Genomic DNA, 12,641 nt, shown 5'->3' on the forward strand with positions numbered 1-12,641 from the left:
TGTCTCTTTCCAGTATCATCAATATATTTGCTTCTTGTATATTAAAGCCATAACAACATTGAAAACAGCAAAATAATTATGTCAAGATCCGAGACTAAAGAGCTCTTCGAAGTCGTCACAAATGAAATAGACAAATTACAAAGCATATGAAACAATACTGTATCATAATGGATAATACTCATTTTTTTTATTTCACCAAAAAAAGTAATTGCTAGGTTTATTGGTAGTTTGAGCTGGTACTAAATTTATTCATTCATTACCATAGTTTTTAATTCCCAAAGCTCGACTTTATTGATCAAGTATTTTTTTTTGAAAGATTGTAAAAAAAAAAAGAGTCTATAACAGTAATTCAGACAAGTAACTTTGTAGGATTTCTGTTATTGCTGTTGAATATTCTGCACGATACTCTGTCTTTGATGATTGTTTAAGAAATAATAATCATATTCTACTTTGAAAATGACTATAATGAAGTAGTGTGAATTTTGACAGATGTAATTTCTACATGAAGAATACCCGGTTTGTCAATTATGAGCATGCTACCCTAAAGAAAGAAAAAAGGCGATTTTAGTGAATTGTTGCAAGCTCTCCGGGGTTCAGTGCGTTTTATAGTTGAATTTTAGTTAAGCACCATTATTGCTTTTATATATATATATGTATATATCCCACTTTTTACGCCATCGTGTTTTTGCAGTCAATGCAAAATCATCTTTTTCCCAACTTCTTCAACCAAATACAATAATTAAAGATAATAAAATTATTCAGATCTAATATAGTTTATTATTCGGTACAAAACCTCCCTCCTGAATCCGGGTTACATCGTATTCCATAACACCGTCTACAAAAATCCCGAGAAATCTTATAAGGAGTTCTTAGGGTGATATTCAATTATCGTTATTTTGGGTTTTCAAAAGTAGGAATCAGACATAGCAATGTCGGCACAGAAAAGGTAGAAAGAAGCACATAACTATATGTACATGCATATTAGATAGATAATTTATAGCTTAAAATCTTACTAAATAACATATAAATCAGTACTTATTCTTTACATACTTCTTTTATTATTCTGATCAATTAAAAATGATGAAATCCCAATATAAAACATCGTCCATTTGTTGGATCAATTATAAGATAAATATAAATAACTAAAAAAAAGTATAAATCTACTATATTTAGAATCTTTGATTGGATTAGATGCAAAGTAATCTAAAATCCCATAAATATTATTCGTTGGAAGCCATTTTAATTGACTAAAAGCTGACATACTATTGGCAGAATGTATAGCTTCGGACTCGTAGAAAATATACGATATCGGGTACCTCGTATATCATATAGGCGCTTCGTATATTATATACGAGACTGGAGTTATACATTCTGCCATTTACTACAGTGCTAGTTGTATTCTTGATTGGTGAAAAGTTTGGTTTTGGACTAGTGCGACTGACATCTCTGAGAAAACACAACTCTAACACCTAAGGGTGAGCACATATTAATAAGGTAGAGTAAGAATGATAATGATAATAATAATAATAATAAAAAGGCAGACGCACACATTGTACAAGCATCAAGACAATGAGACTCTTGATGCTTGCACAATGTCTGTGTGTCTTTCTTTTTTTTTTAAAAAAAAAAAATATTGTTTGATAATTGTTATTTTTGGAGATTGTTCTGTAACAAATTGAAATCTGGTATATTTGGTTAATCAGTACCTTTAGAATCACAATCTCTACCTTCCAAATATATTTATTTGTATCACAAGAGTTTTCTGAATGATTTGCGTTTCAAATTACAATTTTATTTGAATATTTTGCTGTACAACACAACGCAATAGATATACCTTGATTCGAGTAGCTTAATAAGCAAGATCGAGTAACAATGGAGGTATATAGATGCGCACACGCACATACACACAGACAGGCAGATGTGTGTGTATAGATAAGTACTACATACATGCATATATATATATATTGTATGTTAAAAATGATTAGTAGTGAGTTATTCTAGTTTTGATTTTAAAGCTTGGTTCAAGTTGTTTAAACTTGGTTACACTATGGTATTTTGATGGCATCTAAACCATTAATCTAGAATGTTTCATGTGCAAGGTTTTACATATGTATATGAGTGTGTGTATATTTAATGTCTTCTTGGGAATTAGATCATGAGTCTTGTGGAGAAAAGAAGTATGACCTTAAGGCTCTTACAGGAAATATAACAAGAGCAATACAGAAAATATACATATATATATATATAATATTCTTGTTTCTGTCAGCTGAAGTACAAGCTTATTCACCTTGGCAGGCATTATCGGTATATTAATCGTGTAGATTTTCTTGTGGTGATTGGCTGCTTGGTTACAATACAACACGCAATCGTCTAAGTGAATGATTGCGTGCTTTGACGTATGTTTGCGTACATGAAAAAGATGAAAGAAAGCCAAGCCGGTCACTTTAAAAAGGGTAACTCTTGAAAGATTTCCATCTCTTTATTTTTATTTTTATTTAAATTTAATATATAATTTAATATACGTATACGACGTATAAATCCATACTCGTACAAATACACAGAATACACAGAATACACAAAACACACAGAATACACAAAACACACAGAATACACAATATATATATATATATTTTTAAAGAAAAAGAAAATAAAATTGACAAGGAGTATTTTATTTTATTTAAATAATCGACCCCATGGCCGAACCAATCCTACTCGAATATGAACCCCTCTCTCACAGACAAGAGGCAACCAAGATTGTCCGTAAAATACCTAATGCCACAAAGACATATGTTGCTGGATTATTTCCAATTGTACAGTGGATTCATCGTTATAACCTCACCTGGCTAGTCTCGGATCTTATTGCAGGCATTACAGTTGGCATCGTTGTTGTTCCCCAAGGCATGGGATACGCAAAAATTGCCAATTTACCACCTGTAAGTATACAAATAAAAATAAAAAAAAGAAAGACATTTAATTACAGCAAAAACAGAAACTCAACAAAATAATATAATATATATATATATATATGATTTTCTTTATAGCAATATGGTTTATACTCCTCATTTGTTGGTCTTTGCATATACTGTTTCTTTGGTACCTCCAAAGATATCAGTATTGGACCAACCGCTGTCATGTCTCTCTTGGTAGGCCAGGCAGTTGCCCATGTTACCGAAGTTAGTGACTATACTGGTCCTCAGGTTGCTGTCACTCTTGCCCTTATATCTGGTGTAATTTCAATCTTCATTGGTCTTGTACGTCTTGGCATCTTGGTAGATTTTATTCCAGGTAAAGAATCAAACCCAAAGCACACCACTCTCTTTTTCTTTCTTTATTTTAATTTTAAAATTAAAAACTAAATATATATTTTTATCTTTAGGCCCTGCTATTGCCGGTTTTATGACAGGCTCTGCCATTACTATCACCATTGGCCAATGGCCAAATTTATTCGGTCTTCAAGGTGTCGATACCCACGATGCAGCTTACCTGATTTTTGGAAACTTCTTTAAACGCCTACCTACCACACACTACGACGCAATATTCGGATTACTCGGCCTTATTTGGCTCTACTCTGTCCGCTGGGGTACTGGATACCTCACCAAAAAATACCCCAAATACTCTAGACACCTCTTCTTCTTCAACATCATGCGCAACGGTATCCTGGTCATCGTTGGCACCCTGATTGCTTATCTCATCCAGATCGGAAAGGCCTCAAGCCCTGTCAGTATCCTCAAGACAGTACCCTCTGGTTTCCAAGCCATGGGCGTTCCTGTGGTCGACACCACCTTACTTGGAATGGTATCTGGCACTCTGCCTTCTGTAGTTATCATTTTGATTCTCGAACATGTGGCAATTGCAAAATCATTTGGTCGTATCAACAACTACAAAATCAAAGCCGATCAAGAAATCATTGCCATTGGTGTTGCTAATGTCATTGGAAGCTTCTTTGGTAAGCAAAATACAATATATTCACAAACAAAAAACAACAACAACAACAACAACAACAACAACAGCAGCAGAAACCTGGATCTTTTTGTGTCTTTGTTCTGTTTTTTTTCTTTATCAAATGAAATCATATGTTAACCTTTGTTCTCTCTATTTCTTTTAGGTGCTTACCCAAATACGGGTTCATTTTCTCGTACAGCCATCAAGGCTCGTAGTGGTGTCCGCACCCCCCTTGCAGGCGTGTTCTCTGGCCTGGTTGTCCTTCTATCTCTTTATGCCCTGACACCTGCGTTTTACTATATCCCCAACGCCATTTTATCCGCAGTAATTATTCATGCAGTGGCTGATCTTGCCTCTGGTCCCAAGTTCTGGAAACAGCTCTGGCTTATTAGCCCCTTTGAGTTCTTTACCTTTGTGGCCGCCATCTTGATTACATTCTTCACTAGTGTGGAGTATGGTATCTATGTATCTGTTGGCCTCTCGATCGTCTCGCTGCTCCTCCGTATTGCTCGACCTCGTTGCGCTGTTCTTGGCCGTGTTCCTGTATACCCATCCCAATCAGGACAAGCACCAGGAACTGTTTCGGTCAACGGCTCTTCTACTGCTGATTCTTTTGGAAAGAAGAAAACCCAAGGCGGAACTTCTGGCTTTGAAGAAGACGTGCACTACATCTACGTCAAGAAGAACCACCCGTCTCTGCACCACCTTGTCGAGGATGCTCCTCAGGGAGTTGTCATCTTCCGGTTCGATGAATCCCTCACTTATCCAAATGCCAGTTTCATTTCCGATAAGGTCATGCACCACATCCAGGACAACTTCTCGTCTGCTGTTCCTATATCTACCAAGAAGGGTGACCGTGCTTGGAACGACCACCGCCCCTTGCCAAAGAAAGGAGAAGTTCTGGAGACTGTCCAAGACAACGGACCTCGGCTGTACGCTATTGTGCTGGACTGCTCTGCCGTCAACCATCTGGACTCTACTGGAGTACAGACCCTTCTGGATCTTCGTCTGGCTATCGATCGCCTGACAGAACGTGAGGTGGAATGGCATTTTGCTAGTCTGGCTAGCCCTGCTATCCGAAACACTCTGATCACCAGTGGATTCGGCACTCAGGCTGGTCGTGGACCACGTACAGGAGAGCTTTTGCCTGTAGTACCAGCACACCGTGACGGACCTCAAACCACGATTGATCACACATCTACTGAGCAGGACATTGGACATATCCATATTGATATGGATGAGAAGAAGTCCATGAGAGATAGAGATATAGAAAGAAACATGGGTTCCTCAGAAAAGCCGTATGACTCTGAATCTGAGTGTTCTCTTTATGAGAATGTCAGTGACAAACTATCTTACTGCCCTCGAGCCAGCCGTGGTCTTCCTATTGACCGCTATCCTTTCTTCCATTGGGATCTCGAAGATGCCGTCAGAGCTGCTTCTTACACAGCTTCCCGTGCTATTCGTAACAACCTTCCTTAACTATAGAGCTAAAGATATAGACGCTTCTACTGTAAACATCCTCCCACCCTCCATCTTTTTGTATGTATATCGACTTTCCCACCTACCCATTCCAAAAAACACACACACGCACCCATATATATATATATATATCCCTTTTGTTAGTTCTATATTTGATTTCAGCTAATAAGCATGTACCATAATCCTTGTAATATATATATATATATAAATATATCTTTTTTTTTACTCTTCTTTATCTTACTCTGTCATATTGCCAATTTATAAAGCTTCAGGTACAAAAGAAGTACCATCTCCGAATTAACTATATATATATCTTTATTTTGGTTTGGGGGGTATACGTTTTGATCGTGTGGTTATCATTCAGAAGAAGAAGAAGATTGGTACCATTTACATTTAAAACACTCAAACTCATGGTATTCTGACGCGAAAATAAAGCATGTAAGAATCATCGACGCGGCTTTATTTGTAAAGCAGATCTTGTTCTTATGCTGCTGCTGTTGTTGTTATACGTACAAATTTGTTCTTCTTTTACTGTAACTTTATTTAGGGTCTTTTATGTTTATATTTTTATTTGAATTATTATTATTTAGTATAAATATACATTATCTTACCTTGCCTTGCCTTGCCTTGCCTTACATTACCTTACATCTCCGAGGACACTCGGGTGTTCTCCGGGACTTGGTCCTTTTATTTTACTTTTTATATATATTGCTACACCGAAGGAGAGAGAAAATAAAGAAAGGGAGAACATCTTTAACATTTTGACAGCCATTTTCAGCGTATATCTCTTCCTCTAAATATTTATATGTATATATGATCAACATAAACGAACTGTGTATTTATCATTAATCAAAAAAGAAAATTGTATGTGTAAATACTCTTCATTGACTTGCCTTGCCTATCCTTAATACAATTTAAGCAATACTTGTAAAGTGTCTGTGGGAAATAAATTGGTTGTTGTACCTCATTGTTATAAAAATTACTATTATCATTTATGGTCTCCTGCATTTTATAGCACTCTCTGTACATTTCATTTGCTCTGCTTATTTCTTGTCTGCAATTTCCAGCTTGTTTTGATTACACACAAGATGTCCATGTCAATAAATAGATAAATTGAATTATACTCCTTAAGAAAACAAATACTACATAAGCACACACAGAAGAAAAAAAAGTCAGGTAGACGGGTAGATATTATATCAATGATACCGATCTATTTGATTTATTAAAAGATTTTCATTGTGTTTATTATACTACAGTATAAGCATTTAGTGTCATTAATGCTAAAATGTAATCTCTAGGTTAATATATACATACATGTGCACAATACACGCCCTATACCATACTGATACTTTCAAAACCAACCAGAGATTTGTACAAAAACAGAAACTTACATACCCTTCAGTCTCCAGAACAGCCCAAGATAAAACCATGAAAAGAATGAAAAAGGAAAGACCAAAATATATATATATTCTGAGCATTTCTCTCATATTGACCGTATCATATCAATTCAACGTTTCTTTATTATATTTAAAGGATCATCAAGAAGATTTTTTTTGCCCTGTTTTGTCCCCGGTATATTTATCTAATTTTTAATTTTTTTTTTGAAAAGACAAGTATGGTCTCCATTTCAATTCCTACTTTGGTACGACTTCTTTTAATTTCATCTTTTGCTTTTCTTTGCTGTTACTGTGTAAAGACCTTTTGCTTACAAACTTTCTTTTGATTTTTTTTCTTTTCTTTTGTATCGTACAACCTGTTGATTTCAGACATATTGTGTTACAATTATGTATATATGTATGTATGTATATGCTCATAAGCATTCAAAAGGACTTGATAATCTGAATTAGTATTTCAACAGGCCAATAATAATAGTAATAGAAAAATAGAAAAATAGAATCGTAATAAGCTCTGTTAGTGTCTTGGTAGAGAATGCTACTCTTTATTTATTTTATATATATATATACATTTGAAGCACCTCAAGTACTACCAGTGAAAACCAACGAAAACCAAGACCGCTTAGAATAAAGTTCAGTTCAACTTTTCTTTTTTCTTTTTTTTCTTTGCTCGCATGACTGACTACTAGTGTTGCTTGCATCATTCCTTTTTTTTAAAAATTTTTTTTACAGTGTCAGGTTTGCATATTATTTGGGGTTTGGCAAAGGCAGAGCTCCACTCACCTCTTTAACTTTGTTTTATTTGATTTCATTTCATTCTATTTTATTTTGTATCTTTCTTTACTCTTACTCTTACTCTTACTTTTCTTTACACTGTATTTTATTTCACTTCTTTACTTCCTATTACTCTTTAACAAATATTTACATATATCAAAAGTCTCGCCGTCTTGCTCCTTGACTGTGACCTTGTCCTTCCTGTAATGTTAGCACCAACCCATCTTTTTATTTCATTGCGTTAAGAACCTACCCAAGTCTTATTGAACTCATTTATAAACTTTTATTCACAGGTCTTTTCCTTGTCATTTTTTTTATCTTATCATATTCTATTATCTTCCTTTTGGATAATGCAGTCTAGCCAAACGTCCCAAGAGAACTACTATACAGCAATCAAACCAACAACAGAAACCACAGGAACCACAGAAAATGGCGCATTATCAACCTATGCCCAGTCAACTACAACAAAGAATTCACAAAATCTTCATCAGACTATGGAAATCGTTGTTGTCTCTCTCTCGCTTCTCATCATCACCTTATTACTCGTCTGGATCTTCTGTCTCCGGAAACGATGGCAAAAGAACCGTGTTGCTCCACACCAAAAACTCTCTTCGGCTGTTGACCTCGAAAAGGGCTACGCTGTCAGTATTCATGCTCCACCGCAGGCATTTTATCATCCGTTCCTGAAGAGTCAGCCTCTGTCTATAGTAATGCCTGAGAAGAGTTGTGACACCAACCTTGTGGTTGTATTTGCTGGTCAAACACAATCCCAATCTCAATCCCAATCACAGCCTCAGTCACCACTACAAACACCACAACGAACACACTCACACTCACTGCTAAATAAACCTACACGACGGTACTCATCCCCATTTGTCGATATTCCATTTCGTGCTCTGATGCACTCAGCTATTCGGACACCCATTCTTACTAATTCAAGCCTCAACACTCTTCCTCGAGTAAAACTACCCCGACATCCGATGGGCAGATTGTACGGACGAAGAGCAGTGAGTTTCACACCCTCGAGAAAGGTCCCACTTCAGATTGCATGCTGGATGGTTTCACGCAAGAATAAATCAGCTGCTTCTTGGTATGAGACCCAAACAATAGAGAATGACAACAAATACAAACGATCGTCGGTCTGAAAAAAAAAGCCTTTTTTTTATTATTTTTTTTATCAAACCCATTTCTATATTGTGTCTTCTCGTTTCTATGAGAGTGTGAGGGAGTTAGTGGATGAGTGACCGAGTGAGTAAGGAAGTATGTATGGCTGAAAGACGAGTATGTTTATGAGGGTGTGAGAATGAATTAATATCTTTAAACGTATTATTATTAATACATATATTCAACACTATCTTATCTTACCTTACCTTGATATCATTTTACACATTACTTGAGATGTATATATATATATATATATATATATACATAAGAAGAAGAGACACAAAATGATCACAGGAAAGCTTACAAGTCATCCCAAAGCAAAAGCAAAAAGCAAAAAGCAAAAAGCAAACAAAGAAATCACCATCTAAATTCCTGTTACTCGGACAGCTTAAGGGACACAAAATCTTGGTGTTCACTCTTTTTTTTTTTTGTCTAATATTGAACCGAAAGAAGAATCCAGATCGACACCAATTATTTGGTCAATTTCTTATTTATTTATTTATTTTTAACTTGCTGATAGTTGACGTATTATCGTATCTTATTCTTTAATCTGCCTTATTGTAATTCTTTATGCCGACCACAATACCACCTGTAATAGACAAAAGAAAGGGAAATGAAGGAAAGGAAGATAATTAAGCGTTTGATCAAATCATCAAGGTTTATGATTATTTGATGCAAAAAAAAAGAAAGAAAAGTAATGTAATGTAATAAATAAATGAGATCTACAGATTCCGCATAATTATAGTTTCTAGAATACAAAAATCAAAATCAAAATGTATGTAGATGTATATTTAACAATAAAAATATTATGGTGTGATTTATTAGAGTTGTAATTGTACTTGGTTGTCCACACTCCACAGTCATTACAAGATCATCTTAATTTATTTATATATACAAAATTAAATAGGAATCATTCTCTATTCAAGAATTGACATTCCAATTATCAAAATCAAAATTAAAATCAAAATATATATATAAAAAAAAAAGATGAGGCTGGAACTAAAATAGCCATTGTGCTGAACAATAGAATCATGAGCCTAAACAGACCTTGATTTATTATTATCATTATATAGAATCCACATAAAATAAAAGACGGCAAAATTAAACACTGTGATTCTTGTACTCATTTGATTAAGCAGGACAATATATATATCTGTGTGTGTGTGTGTGTGTGTACTGATCGATCAAGAAAGCAAGCAAGCAATATAATGATAATAATTAACATACTTGTGCCTGTACCTGTACCTGTACCTGTACCTGTACCTGTACTTGTACGTGGGTGTGCGTATGTGTATGCCAGCTCTTCCGAAATCATTCTCAAAATAAACACAAAAAATAAAGAAAAATAAAGAACAATCTACTCACAAATACATCATTTATATTCTCAAAAGCAAGCAAGCAAACAAATGTCACTGATTAAACCTATCAAACCAGCCGTCCAATATATATATAAGCTGTGCGTGTTTTTTTTTCTGTTTGTATATATGGAGAATACCTTTGATCCTAATCTATTAAATTAATAAAACATGATACCTAATCCAAAGACATTGCAAAAATCTTATTTACAAGAAGCATCTACCAGCACCAGCTCGACCGAAGCACAGACTGTAATTGATATGGATTTGTGTAGTCACAGTACACTACACACAGAATATTGTACACCAACCCTAGAAGAAAAATATAATCATCACAGTAATAGCAACAGTAGCAATAATAGTAACGCTAGTGGTAGTGGAAACCGCAAAAAGTATCATGAAGATCCTATTGAGTCAAAAGGCTCTTTACGCTACAACTTTATAATATCTTACTTGCTACACAAAAGAGAAAAGGTGAGCATGTGTATAGAGCTGTTTCCTAGCAACAACAAAAAAATTATTAATAATAATTGAATATTTGGTTGATATATAACGACAATAAAGTGTCGTGAGTTTCTAGCCGAGTTTATTGGTACGTTTGTACTGGTCTTATTCATAAACGGAGTCTCTGCAGAACAGACCCTGGGTGTAGGAGGAACCAAATCATGGCTAGTCACTTCATTTGGCAACGGTAAGTTTATCTCGAATAAAACAAAAGAAGTTCAAATTCACTCAACTTTTCTACAACAGGTGCTGCTCTATTGTTTGGCCAATGTATATCTGGCCACATATCTGCAAGTATCTCTATATATGTGTAGTTTCTTTTTTTTTGGTGGTAACTCGATAGTATTAACAATCGTCTGTATATATCCAGGGTGCTCATCTCAACCCAGCTGTCACTCTCACCTTTTGGACCTTTAGTCACTTCCCCACCCAGAAAGTGCTTACATACATCTCTGCACAGATTCTCGGTGCGTTTGTGGGTGCTGGGGTGCTGTATGGAATCATTCAGCCTGCGATCAATGAATTTGACGGCGGAGTACGTCAGATACTGGGTCCACAAGGCACGGCCGGGATTTTCGCAACATATCCTCCACTCTACGTCGGCATCGGCCCAGCCATGGGATCCGAGATCGTCGGCACAATGCTTCTGTTGCTGATAATCATGTCAAGTGGAAAGAAGAACAATATGCCTTATCAGTCCATGCAAGGATTTGTGGTCTCAGCCGGTCTTTTTATCATCACACTCTCGCTCACCTACACCTCTGGGTTCTCGTTAAACCCTGCACGCGATATTGGACCGAGATTGTTTACGTTGGCTGCAGGATGGGGCGTGGAGGTATTTACGGCCTCAGATTACTATGCACTGGTTCCAATCTTTGGGCCTATTGTAGGAGGTCTTTTCGGTGGGCTGCTTTACAAAGTGTTTATCGATCACCAATCGATCGACGATCAAGTCGAATAAAGAAATACACAAAACAAAATATACTCTAGCATGATATATCATTATCATCAAATTATTGGGTACCCTTGGCTCCCCTATACTTTATAGCATCTCTTAGTTCTTATAAGAATATAATAGCCACATAAAAATTAATCCCTTTGACCTCTTTTTTTTTTCTAAAAAAAAATTGTCTTATTTAAAAGCGTATTACAATAAACGCGAGTAACTTTACATATTGTCCATGTGTATATATATATATCAATACCATGTTTTATTACTGATTTTTATCAACAAGTTTATATCATTGTGCTTCTTTGATTGTATAAATTCTCATAAATAAATCTCACGGACATCATCTCAAAATACAACATAATTAGCTGTGTAGCGTGATATAAAGGATATAAGGTCGAGAAGAAGGAAAAAAAAAAGTTAGTGATTGTGTAAAGTACACAATTTGGTTTTTTATTTTATTTCTCAGCTGCACTATTTTATAGCTGATATGTCACCATGGTAATAAAAAAAACAAAAAAATAAGCTATTATTGATCCTCTACCTATATATATATATATATATATATTGGGATTACTTAATTATATCTGTGTATTCTTTCTCTCATTTGTTCGTACGTTCGTTTGTACGTGTGTTCACTACAAGGTTGTGCCAGATAGGTATATTCCGGTTTTCGGCTGTGATTGTGGGCAATACAAAAAAATAACGCGTTTCTTATTTCTGAGCTTTTCTTCTTTCTTTCTTTTTTTTTTTCAGGTAATCTTTTGGTTTGACCTGTGTCCCTCAAGAAGAAGAGTAACCTGGCACAAAAAAAGAAAACAATACACTCGCAAGCTGATACTTTCATTGGACTTTTATATTAACACAAACAAGTGTTTTATGTATATGTAAGAATACAGGGTATTATTTTTACCACTGATATACACATCTACACATCTAATTACAAAAAAAAAGATAAGATTAATGGTAATAAGGATAAAAGAAAGAAGAATATAGTACACACATACACATAACTATTTCAAAAAAAATCAAAAAAGGAAATGGTCATTTGATCCAAAGATACACATTTATACATATTCA

At 35.1% G+C, this 12,641-nt stretch overlaps 3 protein-coding genes across 3 annotated transcripts; all 3 read left to right on the forward strand.

The window, feature by feature from the left end:
• Window positions 1–2,693: 2,693 nt before the first annotated feature.
• PHYBLDRAFT_19913 (hypothetical protein) lies at window positions 2,694–5,421 on the forward strand (the record flags this gene model as incomplete). The annotated part of the gene is made up of 5 exons (XM_018439713.1): window positions 2,694–2,933; window positions 3,042–3,285; window positions 3,377–3,946; window positions 4,106–4,485; window positions 4,564–5,421. The coding sequence occupies 5 exons, from the start codon at window positions 2,694–2,696 to the stop codon at window positions 5,419–5,421; spliced, it is 2,292 nt and encodes a 763-aa protein (XP_018293453.1).
• Window positions 5,422–7,939: 2,518 nt separating this feature from the next.
• PHYBLDRAFT_166661 (hypothetical protein) lies at window positions 7,940–8,734 on the forward strand (the record flags this gene model as incomplete). Its single annotated transcript, XM_018435457.1, has 1 exon — window positions 7,940–8,734. The coding sequence occupies one exon, from the start codon at window positions 7,940–7,942 to the stop codon at window positions 8,732–8,734; it is 795 nt and encodes a 264-aa protein (XP_018293454.1).
• A 1,938-nt stretch (window positions 8,735–10,672) lies between these two features.
• Window positions 10,673–11,573, forward strand: PHYBLDRAFT_110754 (hypothetical protein; the record flags this gene model as incomplete). The annotated part of the gene is made up of 2 exons (XM_018428182.1): window positions 10,673–10,828; window positions 10,983–11,573. Coding segments are annotated over 2 exons (747 nt in total), but the record flags the coding sequence as incomplete, so codon positions are not given.
• Between the last annotated feature and the right edge of the window lie 1,068 nt (window positions 11,574–12,641).

The sequence above is a fragment of the Phycomyces blakesleeanus genome (assembly GCF_001638985.1).
Source record: "Phycomyces blakesleeanus NRRL 1555(-) unplaced genomic scaffold PHYBLscaffold_7, whole genome shotgun sequence".
Taxonomy (NCBI): domain Eukaryota; kingdom Fungi; phylum Mucoromycota; class Mucoromycetes; order Mucorales; family Phycomycetaceae; genus Phycomyces; species Phycomyces blakesleeanus.